The sequence below is a fragment of the Podarcis bocagei genome, assembly GCF_964188305.1.
Source record: "Podarcis bocagei genome assembly, chromosome: 5".
Lineage (NCBI taxonomy): Eukaryota > Metazoa > Chordata > Lepidosauria > Squamata > Lacertidae > Podarcis > Podarcis bocagei.
Genome location: NC_138129.1, coordinates 34,263,474 through 34,284,788, shown reverse-complemented (window position 1 = coordinate 34,284,788; position 21,315 = coordinate 34,263,474). Strand labels below are relative to the sequence as shown.

Below are 21,315 nucleotides of genomic sequence, written 5' to 3'. Positions count from 1 at the left end.
ACTGACTCAATACTTGAATTAGTAAGGTTCAGTTCTTAAACTTTCCAGTGGCTTCCTGGGGTGGGTGTGGGTGTACGTTTGTGTAAAAGTATTATGTCCATCAACTTCCCTGTCTAATAGTTCAGGATTGTTTCTGCACCCTAAGCAACGGTTTGAACTTCAGCTGACATGCAAGATAGTAAAGATTAATAATGATGCCTGGATCACAAAAAACCCTGTCCACCTTTTGAATATCAATGCAGAATAATTCACAGTTCAAATGACAAATGGTAGCTATGTTTAAGAGCATGGCAACTAATTTCTAAGTAAAGTGCAGTGTCAGGGATAAGGGAAAAACACAGGGCCTTTTTTCTTTACATGGTTAATATGCATTACCCAACAGAGATGTGCTCAGTTTGAGTGCATGCGCTCATAATTGGTCATCCTTATTGGATAAATGAGATCAGGCCAATCTCGTTTGACAAATTCATCGCAACCTGCTGAGTCACACTCAGTTCAAGCACACCACTGAGCATTTGGCACCCCTAAAAATATAAAAGGCATTTCCTACAAAAACGGAAAGCACAAAACATATGAAAAAAACCCACTGTGGTGCACAGCTTCATACTGCACACAAGTAGCTGAAACAAAAGAAGCAAAACTATGCTAAGGAAAGATTATACGTCTTTGAAGAAACACTTGCCAATGTTTTCATAAGCCAAGGCTTTTAAAAAAGCAATAAAGGCCTACAAATACTGGGCAGCACAATTCAGAATAGCAAGTGTGATTGGAAGGGAGCGCACACTGTGTGAAAGGGTGGCTGTTTTTGAAAAAAAAAAGGCCTTGTGAACTCCAACAAAGATATCCCCTTCTAGAATTTTAATCTGGAAGAAATCCCAGCCTTAAGAGACACTACCTGCTTAGACTATTCTCATCTGTTAGTGGTTCCCCACTCCCACCCCAAGGATTCTGGAGAAGGTAGTCTGTGATAATTCTTAAATCCTTATCTTCCCTCACAAAACTACGGTTCCCAGGAGTCCCTGAGGCACAGGAATGATGCCTAAGTCACTCTCAGTCTCTGGTGTAGATTTTTGTTCTATAGGTTTAATGCTAAACAATGCAGAACCAAATTAGCCCCATTCTCCAAATGCTTTAACAAATATGACCTCTTATCCCCACAGCATAGGCAGGTCAGTTCATTTGGAAGGAGATGCACAACATTAAACAAACTCACACTAAAACATACTGTAAGAGGCAGGCCTTAAGCTGATGCCTGAAAGTGGCAATTTATTTTGTGAAGAATGCACAAGTTTCAACCACAGGTGTTGCTGTGGTCTAAACCACAGAGCCTAGGACTTGCCGATCGGAAGGTTGGTGGTTTGAATCCCCGCGACGGGGTGAGCTCCCGTTGCTCGGTCCCTGCTCCTGCCCACCTAGCAGTTCAAAAGCACATCAAAGTGCAAGTAGATAAATAGGTACTGCTCCAGTGGGAAGGTAAACAGTGTTTCCGTGTGCTGCTCTGGTTCGCCAAAAGCAGCTTAGTCATGCTGGCCACATGACCTGGAAAAACTGTCTGCAGACAAATGCTGGCTCCCTCAGCCTATAGAGCAAGATGAGCGCCGCAACCCCAGAGTCGTCCGCGACCGGACCTAACCATCAGGGGTACCTTTACCTTTTATATTCTTTAGAGATGCTTTTGGTATATTCTACCCAAAGGTTTGGGACAACAATCATCTTCATATCATGGTCAAAACATGTTGGACATCATCTACAAAATAGACCACTACTTTGGGTGTACTTTTATGATGTGTTTAATAAGTTTCCCTCAAACTTTACAATGTTACATCTATTTCTGAAAATAATACAGGTGAAGAGCTCCGATTCTGTATGAGTGTAGCTACTGGTCCCAATACTTCCTTCTTTCCCAATAGTCCCTCTTTATTTTTGCTTAAACATAGTGTTGTTGTTTTAAAATAGGATTTTCTGAAGCTAGAAATAGTTTACACACATGAACCAAAGCTGAGAAAGTTAAGACTTTAGAACTACAGTATATAGCATAAAAAGGGATTGTGAATGTGCATGCTGAAATCAGTGAAGCAAACTGGGTTCCTAGCATTTTGTGCACACTAGGGCTGGATGATACATCAATATAATCATCCAAAACCGGTTTGAAGTCTGTATCATGATACTAATGACCTGGCAATATATCATGAAATCATTGTGTGTGTGTGTGTGTGTGTGTGTGTGTGTGTGTTGTGCAAAAACAATGAAGTGGGAAAATTGTGAAACCAGCCAATCTTTTTACATAGCTCCATCCTTTCAGACATGGTGATATATCAGTATATTGCAATGCTTAGCTGCTGATATATCACAATGTTGAAAACCAGCCCAGCACTAGTGCACACAAGAGCACCATTCCACCAAAATTTTGAAGAACCACGTTTAGAATAGGATGCAAACACATGGAAAAGAAAAAGTTTTACAAGGGAGAGATAGGCTTTTAACTCGAATGCAACAGACCGTGTTTACTTTGCCCTGCTCTTAACCACAAGGGGTATGCATGGAAAGAATTAAGTACCACGAACACATATAAATTTGAATATGTCTTAACAGAGCACAACAGACTTACTTTAAAAAAGTCACAAAGGAGCTTTAAAGCAAGCATGAGGACATGCCCTGAGGGGTAATCATGCAGCACTGAGTGCTCATGTGTTGAAGAAAACAAGAGAAAGTGATGACTGATCACAACAGCAAAAATAGTCACATGCAAATAGTAAGCAAGCTCATGCTAAAAACATATGAAGCAGCCCCAAGATATTTTAGCTGAACAGGAATACGTAAAATAATGTGCTTATGTGCAATGTAGAGTACCTCTCTTCCTGTGCCTACGGAGCAAACACACAGCCTATCTTCTTACATTCTTAAGAAGAAAACGTTAGGCTTCTCTAGGCAGCTGTTAACTCTCTTTTTAGAAATTAAGCAACAGGCCTGTCTATGTAAAGCATGCACTATCACTGAACTACAGTCACACACCCTTATCATCTCCCTGCTGCTTCAACGCAGAAGCTCTGAAGTTCGCATAAACCAAAACGCCCCAGCAAAGTTCACCAGCTGCCACCAACACACTTGCCCTTTTTCTATTGTAATCAGATTTTTCACAAAACTCACACATTAATACAAGACTGATTTTCTATATGAGATACATATTTTACACATTTATTCCATGAAGTGTGCAAATCTTTTTACCAAGAGGAAAATGGTTTCATCTAAGCCAGGGATGGCCAACTCCCAAGAGACTGCGATCTACTTACAGAGTTAAAAACTGGGTTCAGGTCAAAGTCGTTGAGCTTTTCAAAGAGGAGCCAAAGTTTTTGAGCTTCTTTGGGGGGGTGCCAGTGATCTGCCAGTGATCTACTGGTAGATCATGATCTACCTGTTGGATGTGCCTGATCTAAGCAATCATCCCCCCTCTCACAAGCCCTCTAAACTTAGCCGTGTTGCATTCATATTGCTCTAATAGGTAGAGATATTGTTGTCTGCAGGAAATATCAAGCAGACAACGGTATCTGGTTTATTCAAGGATAGTAGTGATCTATCATGGCAACTTCAATGTGCACTAATTAAAGAGAGTTCACAAATTAAGAGAAGATGGAGCTTTGATTTCAAATAAAACAGGAGGCATTAAAGTTGTGACAGTTTTGACTTCATATGGCCTTTAATGTGCAGTCAGAATGAAACTGGAACTACAGTCTGATTTCAAGAGCATTCAAAGCTCATTATTAAAGTTCTAACTAAGTTAGAACCCTCCTGCTGGTTCAGACTGAAGACCTATCTAGTCCAGCGTTCTGTTTTTGCAGTTTGCAAGCAATGGGAAACCTACAAGCAGGGAATGAGCATGGCAGCACTTCCCTATATACTATCTCTGATATTGGAGACAATATATAGCCATTATGGCATGCAAACATTGCTAGCTTTGTCCTCCACGCCCAATCCCTTTGAAAGCCATCCAAGTTGGTGGCCATCTCTACACATTGCAGAAACTATGCACTGTGTGAAGGAGTAATCCATCTTGTCTGTCCTGAATCTCCCACCATTTAACTTTCTTGGATGACCACAGGTATTAATATTACAAGAGAGAGGGAGAGAAATTGCACGTAACTCTGGGGTAACAGTACACACACACAAAATCCTACAGCATACTATAAATCTAAAGTCGCAACATTCAACATATCAGAACAGCATTCCAAGAGAGATACAAGCAGTTGTTGAGATTATTTCAGCCTTTGCCAGCACACACAACCTGATTTTGAGGGATCAAGATCAGAAAGGTGGCCAAAAGTCAATAGTAGTTGGTGCTTCTTACATCAAGTAATTAAATTGGAACCGGTATTTTACCTGTTTCTCCATCTCCCTCATAAAACTCCTTTTAATGTTGCCTCCAGATGTGGAGATAAGTGCACATTTAAATTTGCCCCCAGGTAAGTGCAGTTGAGCTGTCTCCTCTTCCTTCAACTTACAGAGACCCATTATAACAAAATTCAAGCCACTACCATAGGGTATTCCTTGGCTAGACAGTCCTAGGCAGCACATGAAGTACCTTCTCAAAGTCACGCAAAATTTGGAAAGCTGCAATTAATGAGGTGCCAGATATGCTAAAATGGTGTGCCTTTAGATTTACAGCCTATGGCGCCTGCCACAACCATAATGCAATGATCTCGTCCCTCGGCCTTTTCTCATTTATTCTGACAACAATCCTGTAAGGCAAGTCAGTATCATTTTCAATCTATAGGCAAGAAGCACAGTTCAGAGGTAGACTTGCCTCTCTGCAAGTCCATTTATAATCACCGAGTTGAATCCAAGCTTTCCAATCTAATATGTTAGCCCAGCGATTCTTAAATGGGAGTCTATAGCATGCACTTTAGGCAATTCCCAAGACAACTACAAAAGCAGAGGGAACTGCTGGAAATCTTTCCAGAGTAATGAAAATGCACTCTCATCTGGATAAAGTTGCACTGGATATGAAGAGAATGCAAAAGTGGTGCTAGGTAACAAATAAGCATTGTTAAGTTTGCAAAAACCTTGTGTCACTGAGACAACTCTAGCTTTTGTGCTTTGTATGAATGTGAATGCCACAGTAAAGAACATACATGCCATTTGTCATGTCTGCAGGGCACATGCATTTCCAGCGTGATACTTGTCAATTTAAAATATGTACTCTAGAACAGAACCTAATAACCTTTTCTCCAAGTCCCAAAATGAAGAGCAAGAATAAGCTCTAGGGTGTTTGTCTATCAAGTTGCCCAGGGACGTGGACTTATAAAAAATATTGGGGGGCCCGGGAAAGCTCATGAATAATAAATAAGCTCATGAATATGCAGATAAAGTGGCGCCGCCTCCTCGTGAGCGAATAGGGGAGAGCGTGCTGCGCCTATTAATCAGGAAATTGGGTGGAGCTTTTGCTCGGGAGGGAGGGCAGGAGGCATGCAGCCCGACCCTGTGCATTTTGGGCTGGGGGAGGGGCGACGATGGCGCTCTGCTGGAGGGGCGCCGGAGATTATTGGGGGGGCGGAGCCCCCCCAAACGATTTTTTGAGGGGGCTCGGGCCCCCTCAAGCCCCATGGAGTCGGTGCCTATGAAGTTGCCTTATTCCAAGTATTCCAACATAGGGCCTGTTAGTTGCAGTATTTGAAACTCCCATTGTTATAGGGGCGTTTTGTGACAGTTTGCGAGCAGTTTCTGAGCTCTGGACATAGTACTGATCTTACGATTTCAGATTAAATCTGCCACTGTTAGAAGAAAAGGAGGAGCTTTTTCTGCCTCCCCACTTCCAGCCACTCTTTGAAGACTGGAGAAGGGAACCTCATAAGAATATTTGGAGGGGTGGGCAGGGAAGTATGGCTTGGTTTTTTGAGGTCTTCAGATGAGGACTAGACCATGTGAAAAATGAACATAGGATTTTAGCTGCAGAACTAACTAAAATGGTTACTGCAAAATATGCAGGAATGAAAGATAAATAAAATGAACCAAGGAGAGAGGAGAGAAGTTGTGGGATATCTAACAGTATGCAAAATGTTTATTGTAAGATGGAAAACTGAAAATTTATTATTTTTTTAAAAAAAGATAAAAAGTATTCAGTACACTTGGGCTCCTATTCATGCACTGTTGTCAGGTAGGGTACACACATTTTCAATTTATTTTTTTTTTTTTTGCAGATTTAATGAAGAAAAAAAGAATAAAATAAAATATAAATATAAACAATACAGTAACAAAAAACCCACCACTGGTTTGCAGTCTGAATACAGTAGCCATCAGTACATTCATCTTAAGTTAAACATGTAAGTTAATATAAAGCTCTCCAAATGTCTGCACAAAGTTGATGTCTATACGAAATATGTTCAGTTGTGGCTATATGTATGATTTAGTTGAGATTCCTGCATCACAGGGAGTTGGACTGGATGACCCTCAGGGTTCCTTCCAATTCTTCAAGTCTATTATTCTAGCCATCCTCAGAACATTGTGTAATGATTGAGGGTATTCATCCTTCTAGTCTCTAGTATAAGTCTCTTTTGTTGCCCTCATGTAAATCCCCATACTACATCTCAATGATTTTGCCAACATAAAATGCAAACACATTTTGAAGCAGTAGAGCTCTGCTTGCTCCTCCCTGATATGTTACGCTTAGGGTAGTCCCACTCCGATACCCACAAGCTGAGGTTGCAAGGGAAGCCCCTATGCATGGGCTGATGCCCCAGTTCTGCAAATATCTGTTGCCCCCAGTACACAGCTCTCCAAGGGAGTTTACATTTTGGACTGGCTAGCCAGCCAGGTTTAGAGTCTCCCGGGAAATGCAGTCTAGACAGAGCACATGGTTATAGCTGAAAATTGAAGCGGTGCAGCAAGGAAAAAGTGGCTGACACCAAATAGCTACTGTCTAATGAGACACAGATTTTCACCGAAGGGCCAATAAATTGTCTCCTATAAAATCTATTCCGTGTATTTTCAGGACCCTGCTTCTGTTCAAGCAGCTACTATTGCCATCTGCAAGGCCAGTGATTATAACTGCATCCTATTACGGCAACAGGAAAGCATGCACATAAACAAGGGCAGCCTTCAAGGGCTCGGCAGGTGACAGGAACCTCTAGTATTCGCTACCTTTGCAATAGGGCAGGAACATGCCAGATGTTTCAGGTTTATCCTCGAAAGTGAATTGTTTATGTATTTTTAGGCCTATGTAATCCATCTACACCAGCCTTCCCCAATCTGGTGCCCTCACGATGTTTTGGCTTACAACTCTGATCACTTGCCTCGATAGCTGGGAGTTCCAATAGTTTGGAGAAACGTGGATCTAGGCTATTATTATTTATTTAATTTATGAATTGCTTCCCATGAAGCACTCAGAGGTGATTCACAATACGGTGACATACATAAACCAGCTACATATAGAAAAACAGTTAAAACAATGGCCTATATAAGAACAATAAAAAACAACTATAAGTATAAAAACAATTTAACACAACAGGACATACATCAAGTCAAGTCAATTTCAAGACAGATACTAGTTGGGATAAAGATTAGAAAGCTTGTTGAATGAGACCACTTTTCCTCATCAGGACTGTCAAATGAAGGCTTTGATGGGTTGCAGTAAATTTTCATCTAGAGATTTCTTGATTCACGCATATTCAGTTGCCAGGAGCTTCATCCAGCCTTGGTAGGCTAGAGATTTACAGTGCTGGAAAAATACTTGTACAGGAGGCAACCACCGTTACCGGCCCCTGAGTGCCTCCTGTCCCGTTCCACCCAGCCCTGGTTCTGCCCTATTTTTGCTTTCTTTCTGTGTCCAAAAGGACCCGTTTGTCGGTAATTGCACGTCCATTGGATGCACCTAAAATGGTCACTTCTTGTAACAGTATGACACTTGGGGGGGGGGGGAGAGGGGATTAGCAGACAATATTAGATTTTAGGTGCAATTCATGCCCAAGCCTGAATCAAATTCTTTGGCAGCAATGATTTCTGAGTCCTGTATGTTAAGGGATTTGCATTTTTTTTATGTTCGCAAATGTGGACACACACACCCCTATCTGACTTGTGTCAGTCTGCTGTCAATAACCTTCTGCTAAAATTACAAATATATGTTGCTGGAAGCATCCAGTATTTTGGACACATGTCAAAGGTGATAGGATCCTTCAAATGCTGTTATTAGGAGAACCTTGATACCGAAATCTCAGGTCACAGCAGACTTGCAGCACAGCTTTATGATGGACATACACAGTTAGCATCCTAAACAGATCTCCTTCTGATAGTTGATAATGTAAATCACAAGAAACAAATAAGATTTTCCTTGAGAGAAGATGAAAATAACATTGAAATGTAACAGAACCAACAACGAGCACCTAATCTGCTATGGTAACGCAGCTGCTTTGATCTATCATAACTGCAGAAAACTGTGAGCCAAGGACAAGCTTGAGATAGAGGGCCTTACAAAGAAAGCGCTGCTCTGTAATTCACTGCAGGTTGGGGAGGGAGGAAGGACTGCAGAGAATTGAAAGTGTCTTCTGTATCTCCTCAAATGCAAAAAAGGGAAAAGAACCCAAATCTTCAGATACAACTCTATCAAAACTTATGGGAATAGGAACAAGTGAAGTCATATTGCTGCCAGCATTAAAGCAGATGTGCTGCTAAACACACACACACACGCTGACTGTACTCACTTACTTGACCTACATTTTAAGATATCTACACACTGGTGCATGGACTGAGCTAGAAACTGCTTTGTGTGAGTTGCTGATTTCTTTGATGTTTATCTCTATGTTTCATGACTGTACAGCAGCACAGATTTGTTTGTTAATAAGCAAGGATTACAACAGCAGAGTAGGTAAAAAAAAAAGGGGGTGTGGGTTCTATAGCTCATAATTAGGAAATGGTTCAACAGAATGATTTGATATTTAACAGTGTATAGGAAAAATAGGTTTGAGGGCGGCTCACGCGGGTGGCGCTGTGGGTAAAACCTCAGTGCCTAGGACTTGCCGATCGTATGGCCGGTGGTTCGAATCCCCGCGGCGGGGTGAGCTCCCATCGTTCGGTCCCAGCTCCTGCCCACCTAGCAGTTTGAAAGCACCCCTAAGTGCAAGTAGATAAATAGGTACCGCTTTATAGCGGGAAGGTAAACGGCGTTTCCGTGCGCTGCGCTGGCTCGCCAGAGCAGCTTCGTCACGCGGGCCACGTGACCCGGAAGTGTCTTCGGACAGCGCTAGCTCCCGGCCTCTTAAGCGAGATGAGCACGCAACCCCAGAGTCGGTCACGACTGGCCCGTATGGGCAGGGGTACCTTTACCTTTACATGCTGAATTTGGAGTAGAAATGGTAAGAAATTGCTTATTCGAAGCGAGTTCATTTAGTAAGAGACTTTGGCAAGCTGGTAAGTGGTGTGTGTTTTCCTTCTATAGACTTTGATGAGGAGGGTTTGTTTGTTTGAACTGTGTCTTTAGGGAAACTGTTGTGTTAGGTCAAGGCAAAGGTCTACTTGGTATCTGCCATTATTCATGAGTTGTGTAACATGTTTGCAGTTTTTATTAAAAAGGGCATTTTGGTGGCCAATATTACTCAATGCAGTTTCGTAAGTGTGCGATCCCCACCCACCCACCCCCAGTATGAACCTGATATGGAGAAGGTTCTGTGGGGGGGGGGCTGTTGATTGGAGTGCCGGGTGAAATGAGAGAGAGTGTCAGAGATGCTGATTTGAAAATGACAGTGTGTGGTTGTGTGAAACAAAAAAGAATGGGGGTGGAGGGAAGAGATCAAAGTACTCACAAACCAGGCTTCAGCCTTGAAGTGCTTAAAGTTCAGTTAAGTGGTTAGGTGTGAAAAGAGATGGGCAGAAGAGACCACAGGAAATGTGTAAAAACTGAGAGGCATTGAGGGAAGGGGAAAACATTTCTGGGGTGCACAATGACTGGATTACTGATAGACAACTTTGAAAGGCATAGGACATCTTCAGAATAAAGGGGCAGGAGATTTAGGGGCCGCCTGTGTGGTTCTATATGTGCTTTACCTGCTGAATTTCCACTTTTTATATTAAACCTTTAAAAGCTAGGCTTGTCGACTAACTGGAAAATTCATGGCAGGGATTCTAACAACGAACCAATGCATAAAAGTAAGCCTGGGTAATTGTAGGCCATGAGAACCACAAATCCCCCTGCTAATGTCACCCAATGAGCTGGCTGTTACAGGTTGAGAAGCAGCCACCAGTAAAAGTTGGCAACCCCATGAGACACACAGCAGCCTCATCAGGAAAAAAAACCTGGTAATCTTTATTTCTAATCTCTTAATCCTTTTAAAATATGAACTAGTTGTTACATGTAAAGAAGGAGCTGTAGCCACCAAAAGTTGGCAATCCCATTGAAGATAGGAGCCACAGGAGAACCTTCAGAAAAAAGGGGAGAGATTTAGGGGCTAACTTTACAGCTCTGTGTGTGCTTTATGTACCAAGTTTCCTCCTTTCTTACTGCAGGTTTTAAAGGCTAGGCATGTGAATATGGCCATTTTCTGTTGAGGGATACATTCAACATTCTCCCTTCCCCAGAAGACGGCATATGTTCTCTGAAATAATGTGATGCTTCTCTGGGAGTCATTCTCCCTCTGATGGATAGAAACACTCTGGGGAAAACCAGGCAACTCCACTCCCACAGCAGTTTCATGAGGTTGTGCATGTGCAAAAGCTATGCTGAGGTTTGGTGTTTTTTTAGGTACTGCAGGCTCTAAAATCTCTTGACACAATGGTTGTGTCAACAATTCTTTGCTATTAAGTTTAATGCATATTTTGCAATATAACATAAGAGCGTTGCAAGCAACTAAGAGCAGCTAAACTGTCCACCCCTCCTCTAACACTACTTCTCCTCCCACTGCCACCAGCTCCCTATGGTCTCTCACCCTGCTTTTGATTTTTCCTTGCTGGACTATCGTCACAAGACAGTGTAGGCAGCCCAGATAGGCATGTGGCATGTTTTTTTTAACACTGAGAATATCTGCACCACTCTTTTCTAGGATACAAAGGGCAAACCCACACAGCTTACCCACGTGGCTTCCCCCCTTACACAAGAAAAGAGAATTATAAGACTGCTCTCCCTGCACAGCATTCTTCCTCTGGGATGGAATCTCTAGTAATAGAAGGAGGGGCACATTTTCTGCCTTTCACCTGAAGGCACCAGCAAGAATCTGTGGCAAGATAGTTCAGGCAAGGAAACAGTCATGGCTTGCATAATAATGTCAAAATCATTCCGTACTACATAACTGCGAAGGTTTACAAAGTATAGCACACTAGAGTCACTTCCAATTTTCTTCAAAACTGTGACCAAATCTAAGTGACCACAATACAGAATATTTCCCCTTCAACTCTCTGCAAAAAAACCTATCCAGTTCCTTCTTTCAGGATACTATATCCAAGTTGCACATACGGAATTTCATGCTCTATCATGGAAGGAATTTCCGGAAGTCCCTTTTCATTTTTTAAAACCCCAGTTTTCTAATCTTCTAACCTTTTACAATTTGCTGAGCAGCATGCCTTAATGACAACCCTGTGTGTGTTTACCTCTCTCCCTTTAGATGAGATCTTACACTATATATTCCTACTTTCCAAGCGACACATCCTAGCCTTAATATGAGTTCTAGAACGTAACTGAGTTAAGACGTTCCACAGATTAACTGCAAGCTTCCAACAACAGGCAAATGTTTTATCTAGCACAATCATATTTAAGAGATACAGTTTCCTCAAATGTTTTTTGGAGCGTTACTATTATTATTATTAAAAACTTTTAAAACTGGTAACATGTTAACAAAGGTAATAAAACTAACAATAAAAAGTCAAAAACATTTCCCATGAAATTTGGCATTTGCCTGTAGGGCAATTACTCTCCATCTGGCCAACTGCCCCTTTCAGAGGGTGCAGACAAGGAGGTTGAAGTTGTCCTTAAGACAGGGCTGTGTTGTCTATTAACACAGTGTAGGGCATTTGCACTGCCACCCCCACATTGTGAATCCAGAACACAGGCTAATGGATAGCCCAGCAGACAGCAGCAGCGAGAGGACGGACATGTAGCAAAAGGTGAGAGGCACAGCTGGTGGGTAGTCAGCCACCGGTCCTCAACAGTTATTTGAAAAGATTGTTTTGGGTCTTTCCATCAAACAACAGAGGAACAGATGGGATGCGTGTCTCTTTCTACTGCAGATTTTGCTTCCCATGGTTCCAAATACAAGAATGGAATCAGACTGTTTTCCCAGTGAACTCAGAATAGCATACATGGCACAAGGGGGAGGGTGGAGTTATCCCACTTTAGCTTCACCCCTGCAATTGTGTGAGGTAGATTAGGAAGAAGGAATAGGAGTGGACCATCAACTGAGCAGGAATCTGAAACCAATTTTCAGATTTCCCCCACTTCAAACATGCCTACTAGCTTACTAGCTGGAGGGTCATGGATACCAGTTCTGGGTTACAGCCTGCCTAGCATATACTAACACCAACCTCTTAAAACTGCTTTTCAACAGGGCAAATGTGTACCCTTATTCCTCTTTGCTTCACTCTGGCTTCAGGTCTACCAGGATGAATCCTGCAATAATTATAAAGTCTGCCAAGAACTGCCAGATTTGGAAGTCATGGAACTCAAAACAAAGGTAGGCCACCAAGCTAGGCTGCACCAATCCACTTCTTTCTGTTATCCTTTGACCCCCCCCCTTGAATATATTGAAAGTTGCACATCAATCATGCTCTGCTATTCCCCAAGTCCATTGCCATGCAGCACACCAGCAACAGCAGTAAGTTAGATGACCCCGCTAATCCTTCCAACAAGGTCCCTCCTCTATTTCATCTGTCATATGTTGTTCTCTAACAACCATGACCCCTAACTCCTTGTCTCTTCCACTTCCTCTTATTTACTACGCAACATCCCTTTATCATTCTTTGGGTTTTTTGCCAGTGTGAAAGCCAGTATAGCATACTAGGTTAGAGGGCTAGAGAAAGAAGACTCAAGACCTATGGCCCTCAGTTTAACTTACCTCACAGGGTTGTTGTGAAGCTGAAAAGCAAATTATGCTGCCTTGAGCTCCCAGGAGGAAAGCCATTATATAAATGTGATTAAAAAAATAAAATAAATGCTGTAATCCTACACACATTATACAGAAACAACCTGATGACAGTGATCACTGCCCACCTTTCACCAGCAAACTCCACATATCTTGCATGAAACCATTAACAATATATCAGGTGAAGCTTCTGACAAGGCCTATATGGCGACTTCACGTTCAGGGTGTTGGATTCCTGCCCAGCCCCAGGTCAAAAGGCCTGCACCAAGTCAGAGGAGGGATTTCTTCTTCTTTTTTACATTTGTACAATCAGGTGTGTTTTTGTGCAGTGATTACACACAAGATTAGGCTGAAATGTTACCTTTTTTCACCCTCCGGAAGTAGTTATTTATTAGACATTTGCCCAGCCTGCTTTCCCGGAGGACTCTGGACAAGTAAGGAACAAACAGAATGACATCAGACACTAAAACAGCAAAACCTGACTTACGGAGAAGAGGAGCATTCATCTGTTGTCTATCTCAGAACTGGTTTGTTTACATATTTTTAAAGAGACAGGGTAACCTTATCATACCTGTCTAAAGTACCATCTAGCTATATTACAAAAAGCACCTAATAAATCCTTTTATTGAAGTGCACAAAATGTTCTACTGTTCACATTTTTTAAAATTTCAACAACACTCTGTAATGACTGCTTCAGGCATGGCATTACACCACAGAAAATATTATCCTCAGCAAGTAATGTGCTTTCAATTACGTTGCCATATAATACAATACATTCTCACAAGTGACCTCCCTCCTTCCAAAAGTGCTTATGTGGATGATCTGATGCAGCCTTATTTTCCACTTCACACAAGCTCTTGCAGAGCAACCATGTATATTTAAAGGAGCTTTATGTAGCCATAAGACATTCCTAAAGCCATACAGAACCACAGTTAACACATTGATGAAGTCTTTTAGGAATGACATAACGTGCCCAAGGACACTGTCTCTTTCTCAAGTTGGTAGCTTTACTTGAGATGGCTGTTAACAAGAATGAATGCTGCAACAGAATACAAGTGTACCACTGCTAACATGACCAGTCCATTCAGACTACTAACATCAACAACTGAGTGTCATTGTTTCTGTCAAATACAATGAAATAAACCTCTCATCTTCTAGAATTGTTGGCTGCATGCACCCCATACATTTAAAGCACATGATTTCACCCCCAAAATCCTAGGAACTGTACCATGTTGAGGGTGCTGAGAACTGTAGCTCTGTCGGCAGTACACTAGTTCCTGGGATTCTTGGAGGACGGTCATTAGCTCTAAATGTATGGTGTGTCTGCAGCCACTATGTAACCAGGAAATTCATTAATAAAAGACCTCTAATATTGATTCCCAACTGAGGAAGGGCAAGCCAAAAAGAAAAATAACTTCATATGTGTTATCCATAAGAGCTATGTCAGTAAATCCTACAACAATCCTGTAAGGAAGACCAGTTTTATTCACATATTACAGGAGGGGGTGGGGAGACCGAGGCAGCAAGTTGGAGGCATGTCTAAGGCAACCTACTTAGCACATTCCTTGCTTGATGAGTGGCTTAAGATTCACAGTCTTCAGCACAGAATTGGTGCATCACTCCAAGGGCATGAGATTTCACAACATGTGAACAGAGCAATCATCAAGCAATCCCTGTTCTGCAGTGCTTACTACGCATCAGCTGTCAATAAACATCTTGAAACAGGATCTTTTTACTGCTGCTAATCATTTATTTAGCCATGCTGAACATTATATGCTAGGTGCTTTATGGGACACAAAAAGAAAGGCCCTGCATTAGCCAGATAAAAATGGGGGAAAGAGTTTGGAAAGAAAGATACTGTATAGAGGTTTCTACAGGCAAAAGAAACAGCATGGTAAAAGACTGGAGTGGGAGAGAGAGAGACAAAGGCAGCTGGGAATAAATGTATACTCCAGGACGACTCTTTAAGTCTGACACAAAAGTAAGGCTGAAGAGAGTGGTAGGCCTCTCAGTGTGCTGGCTGCCTGCTTACTCATCTCTCTCCCACCTTCAACTTAAAAAGGCTCCAGCTGTAACCAGAGACTGGTGAAGATTTCCTCAGCATATGCCCTGTTCTGTCTTAGCAGTGGGCAGAAGGTAGGTTGGGATCTACTGATAGATCTATGAATGATTTGGGGTAGATCAGCAAGGAATCTGACTCTCCAACTGTTTAGCAACACAGAAACCTTTCTTCTTCTAAATTAGAGTGAAAAGATGAAGAAAGCTGGCACGAGGTGGAGAAACAGGAGTGGACCCTTGTGTGATAGGCCCGTAAGCTCAGTAAGTTCTGCTACTGAAAACAAAAATTCCAAGGGTATGCTTCCACCCACCCATTATCATGTACCTGGCTCTTGTCAGTAGATCTGAGAGTTCTGCTTAAACAGAGAAGATCCCACAAGCCTGAGGTCTACCTGCCCCTGTTCTATATCATCCTGAACACTGAAATCAGCAGTCACTGCAAAACAATTTTGAACAACAAGGTGATTCACCCACTGTATTGTAACACAACGGTTATGCTATAGTAGTGTGCTGGCAGCTTGGGATATAGGAGGACCAGGATCAACTTAGTGATGTAGGAGATCTTAAATTGGGGGGGGGGGAGATAAAATGTCCTTATTTTTGACACCTCCCCACCCACCCCATCTACCTTTACCTTTTTTAACCTTTTGAGGCCAGCTGACACTATGGGGAAATGTAGTTTCCATGGTTCCTGTAATCCAGGAGTGAGGAACCTTCCTCAGTCAAAGGGCCCCATTCCCTTCTAGACAACTTTCCAGGGTACACATGCCAGTGGTGGACAGGGTCAAAGGGTAGAGCAATGAATGTAACCTTTACCTTACTACGTTGGTTAGTTTCTATACATACCCTCTCTATCTTCCAGCCAGGCAAAAAACACAAGGAGGAGGTGAAGCAGCAGAAGGGGTGTTGTTTGGGCTGAGTCCTAAGGCCATGAGAAACCAGAAGCAGCCTGCTGGATCACTCTAGTGGCCCATCTAGTCCAGCATCCTGTTCTCACAGCAGCCAACCAGATGCCTATGGGAACCCCTAAAACAGAACCTGAGCACAATAGCACTCTACCCGCTTGTGAGTCTCAGTAACTGGCATTCAGAGTCGACACAAGAGAGGTTTGCAGGGCTGCATTCGATTCCCTCCTGTAATCCCTAGACAATGCTGGAAGGACATAAGGAACTGCACTTTAATAGTTCTTCATGCCCCTGAAACCTGACACAGCATGTTGCAGCAGCTACATCCTAATTGGGGGTTTCCATGCACATCCTCCCAGCTGCAGGACTGGGAGGCCTCTGGGCATCATCAACAGTGACCATCTGTTATGAAAATAAGTTACCTTTCTCAAATCAAAACAATTTGGCTTGGAGAAGGGATATCCATTTCTGGTTCAATTCACAATTCGTTGTTGTGGGGATAAAACAATGTAACGATCTGTTTATCTATCTAAGGTCTGGGCACAGAATAATTTTTTAAAAAGAATATGAGTATACTAAAAAAATAAAGGTGAAAGGTCCAGATTTCAAATCAAGGATCAGTTTAAACCTTGAGAAATCACATGCCAATTCCATGGCTCTGTCCAGAAAACACTGCTGAATCAGTGGTCAAGGATAACGCATCTCTTCTGGAGCAAACACATCAGACAGGACTCACTATTTAGCATATTATCCAGTTTGCATTGTCATGTCTTCGCCATTCAAAATTCAGGAGTACATAAATGAGAGGCTAGGAATCAACATCTGCAGACCCTCCTCAAGGGTTACAAAAGATTATGAATGCAAGAGACAGACATATTAAAAAGTGCATATTATATTCAAATTCATACTGAACCACAAAGTTTAATTTAGATGCACTGAAGCCAAATGTCTCTTGATGTGCCTGGGTTCCAGAATTACCTACAAGAAATCACCTACAGTAAGGCAAACACATTCTTTTTAAGAGCACATATGGAGTGGGGGAGAATGGTGAAACATTTGGAATTTCTTCTGAGAAATAAAAGCTAGCAGGCAATAAACTCAAACATGCCCCCCATTACTGTATTATAAAGCTGGAATGAAGTGGAACAGAGACTCAAATATGACAAAAGGATTCCAGGATTTGTGACAGACTGATGGAAAGAAGGGAGAGGCAGTAGGCTATGGTAACCTTCATCACTGCCATCCACTTCCTTGTTCAGGCAAAAATGCTTAGTATTCAGAGACGGTGTCTCGTGATTCTGAGCAGAACCATGCTGCAATCCTCTTTCCAGGAAGAGCAAAAGATGGAAGAACTCCAGTTCCGCAAACTCACCTAGAACAATGCCCCTCACTAAATCCAACAGCACAGACCTCACAGTTCTGCCAATTCCATTCAAGGCCCTGGGACAGAAGGCTCAAGATAGCTTACCAATATTCCCCACAGCTAATACTCCCCATTCCATGTGCTATCTAATGTCTTTCCTCTACCTCCCCCCCCCCTTTCATTAAATGCACACTTTGAAGCCATTACTGCAGAATGCATGTGGGAGGGGGAGAGAAAGTCTTGGCTTTCCATTTGGGAAATTCTCCACAAACTGAAATCTTGCTGCTTTCCTAAGATGGTTTCTTAAGACTGTGCAATGAGACGCTCTAACAAAAAACCCTATCGCAATTTTAAATTTCCTTTCTAAATTAAACAAAACAAAACAAAAAAACCACGCAGAGAAACCCTGCTAATTGTCATATTGATCAGGAAAGATGGAGATGAAATTACCATCCATCACAGGAGATGGAACGGCGTCCCTTCGTCTCACCAGGGACCCAGCCTTGTTCATAGCCATCTCGAGCGTAGATTCTCCGCTCAACCCCCCCCCCCGCCAGGCTCCCACCACCGCCCCGAAAGGGATTCAAAAGCCGCACGAGACAGACGCTCCAATTCGAATGCACACGGGTGCATAAATCCGGATCGATTGTTATTATTATTGGATCCAAGACGACCTGCCTCTTCCTCCTCATCGCCAGCAGCAAGTAACGGAGCCAAGAGGACACGCACTGCGAACGGCGAGAGGGGCGCGGGGGGGGGGAGTGTAATCTGAGAGGCATTGCCCGCATTGCATACACCGTCGCTCCCTCTCCCCGCCCCATTTAAACGGGGGAGAAAAGGACGACAGGAGGAAAAGCCCTTTCTGCGCCGCAAAGGGTAGCTGAGAAACGAAGGCTGCTAATAATGTCCCCCCCCCCCGCAGAGGGGTGGGGTGGAGACAGGCCACCCTTCTCAATGCACATGATCTGGGGAGGGGCGTCCTCCTGCCTCGGGAAGGGAGGCCTCCATCCTGCCCGGGCGGCCCTACTAGGAAGCGGCGACGGGGAGAGGCCCTTGCCGGGAGCGCCCCTGCCCTGGCTGGCCCCCTTACCGCGATCACGTTGACGAAGGTGGTCTTGCCCGAGTACTGCAGCCCCACCAAGGTGAGCTCCATCTCCTCCTTCCAGAAGAGCGCCCGGAACCAGTCCAGCAGCTTGGTGAAGAGCGCCAGCATCCTGCTCCTTTCTCCTGCCTCTGCTCTCCCCGACCAGGCCCGGCGCCTCTTTATTGTCCCCCGGAACGAGCCGGCCTTGCCGCCGCTGCCGTCGCCGCCGCCGCGCTCTGCCTCGGGGCTCCGCTCGGCTCGCAGACGCGCACACGCTCGGCTCCGGCCGCTCAGCTGCTCCTGGGTGGGGTCACGCAGCGACTGAGCCGGGCGGAGAGGCGGCTCTCGACGGCCTCCGTCGCGGGACCCGGCAGCGGCCTCTGCAGGCCGGGAGGACTCGGTGCAGGCGAGGCCTAGCAGGGGACGCTTGAGGCTGCGATCCTATTCACTCCGTTTCCCGCGAGTCAGCCCCACTGAACGCAGCGGGGCGGACTTCGTGGTGTTCTCTCCTCCAGAGGCGGGGTTCCCTGGTTTCCATTAAAGCGGGGCTTCCCGGCTGCCCAGGGGACGGGGACGGACCCCGAGGCCCCTACCGGATAAAAAGTCAGAAATGCAGAACAGGTTTTATGAAAGACAAGCTCGCTGCCACCTGCTCAGTCTCTTTTTTGTTCCCGGAAAGATAAGGTGCTGTCAAGGCCTGCAGGCCTTCCCTCGTAACGCGCACTCCGACCTCGCCATCGCTCCTTGTGAGCTTGCTTCAAGGGGCAACAGACACTGCGTCAGAATCTTTCCCAGAATCCTTTCTGAGTCCTTTGGAGGCAGGGGTGAGGCCAGGATTGGACAGGTGGGATGTAACTGGAGGGGTTTCAGTGGGTTTGCTCCCAAGTGTGACTTAAGTTTGGATCCAGTCTATAAGAAGTCTAAAGAGGGATGGCAGCTTTGGCTCCAGTTGTTGTTGCTGTTGTTGTTTTGACATGTGCCTTTGGAAAAAAACTGCATCAGTTGGCATGATCCAGATCTTATACTTGTAGATGGAGCTGGGCTGAGAAGATGTGTCTGGGGAAAGCAGGTCAGGGGAAGGAATAGAAGCAAAGAAATGTCTTCCATCTTACTGAGTACGATTAGGTCAAATTTACGGATCAGTAGCAAACTGGAGGTGGGAATTTCCTGAACTAGAAATCCTTTTTATTTTTATTTTTTGTATTCCTCTAATAGTTCCTAATTTCCCATCCATTATACATAGACTCTGTGCCCCGCCTTCCCACTCTTATGTGGGAAGGTGGAAAATGCAGGTGGTGCCTTTCCATTTTTTATATTCACTGGGCCCATCACCTCCTGGCAAACAGAAGGGGAAGAAATGGAGGCAGTGAGAGATTTTACTTTCTTGGGTTCCATGATCACTGCAGATGGTGACAGCAGCCACAAAATTAAAAGACACCTGCTTCTTGGGAGAAAAGCAGTGACAAACCTAGAAAGCATCTTAAAAAGCAGAGACATCACCTTGACAACAAAGGTCTGTATAGTTAAAGCTATGGTTTTCCCAGTAGTGATGTATGGAAGTGAGAGCTGGACCATAAAGAAGGCTGATCGCTGAAGAATTGATGCTTTTGAATTATGGTGCTGAGCTCTCAAGAGTCCCATGGACTGCAAGAAGATCAAACCTATCCATTCTGAAGGAAATCAGCCCTGAGTGCTCACTGGAAGGACAGATCGTGAAGCTGAGGCTCCAATACTTTGGCCACCTCATGAGAAGAGAAGACTTCCTGGAAAAGACCCTGATGTTGGGAAAGATTGAGGGCACAAGGAGAAGGGGACGACAGAGGATGAGATGGTTGGACAGTGTTCTCGAAGCTACCAGCATGAGTTTGACCAAACTGCGGGAGGCAGTGGAAGACAGGAGTGCCTGGTCTATGGGGTCACGAAGAGTCGGACACGACTAAACGACTAAACAATAACACTGTTTATTTTAAATAGAAAATAAACAGATGCCATGTTACAAATTTTTTTGCAGTGCTTTGTAATATTTTCATTTGAATACGTATTTTTGTTCAAATATATGTATTCAAATATATGAATACATATATTTGCTACAAAGCCGCATTGAGTAACTGGTATCTAATGTACATAGAAGTCATACAGGTTAATTTTACGTTGCACTGAAGCTCTGCTTTCCCTACAATATAATGAAGACAATTGTCCAGATATGGAGAATACTCAGAACTCTGTATTGCAGTTACTAGCCAGCAATGACACACACTTTACAACCCCACAAAGAGTTACTTTGGTAAAGGGTTACTTCCACATTTTTCAAACAGTAGCTTCCTCCTGCTGTTTCCACATGAATTTTCAGTTGTATGCCTGTCATGCACTTCCCCCCTCTTTCTATTTTTTTTCCAGAAGGCAAACTCAGAGTACAGCCACTACTACAACCCAATTTTTCCAGTTTCCTTGCCACCAAGAGATGACAAGTACTGTGAGATCAAGGCTTCAGAGTCAAATTTTGAAGTGGAGGCATTCTTAGAGGGCAGATCGCCTTTGGGGAGGAACAATGAAGGCAGGACTGGGAGAGCCTAATTATGGTCTTTTCTCCAGAAAGCCTCTGAAGTTTAGATGGCTTTAAGGGATTTATGCAGGATACATCTGTCAACAGCTATTAGACATTATAGCTAAATGGAACCTCCAAGTTCAGAGGCAGAATATCTGAATATAAAGAGCTGGGGACAGGAGAAGGCAGTTGCCTTCCTGCTCTGCTTTCAAGCTTGGAGAAGCAACTGGCTGGCTACTGTTACTAACATAATGCTTGACTAGATGAACCCTTGGTCTAGTCAAGCAGGGTGTTCTGATGTTCTTAATTAG

At 43.7% G+C, this 21,315-nt stretch overlaps 1 protein-coding gene across 1 annotated transcript in view; it reads right to left on the bottom strand.

Annotated features, from left to right (window-relative positions):
- Positions 1 to 19,863, bottom strand: part of ARL8A (ARF like GTPase 8A) — a 41,992-nt gene extending 22,129 nt beyond the window's left edge. The window contains exon 1 of the mRNA XM_081194579.1: positions 18,466 to 19,863. Coding sequence (XP_081050705.1) covers positions 18,466 to 18,588 — 123 coding nt within the window. The 5' untranslated portion in view covers positions 18,589 to 19,863. The remainder of the gene's footprint in view (positions 1 to 18,465) is intronic.
- Between the last annotated feature and the right edge of the window lie 1,452 nt (positions 19,864 to 21,315).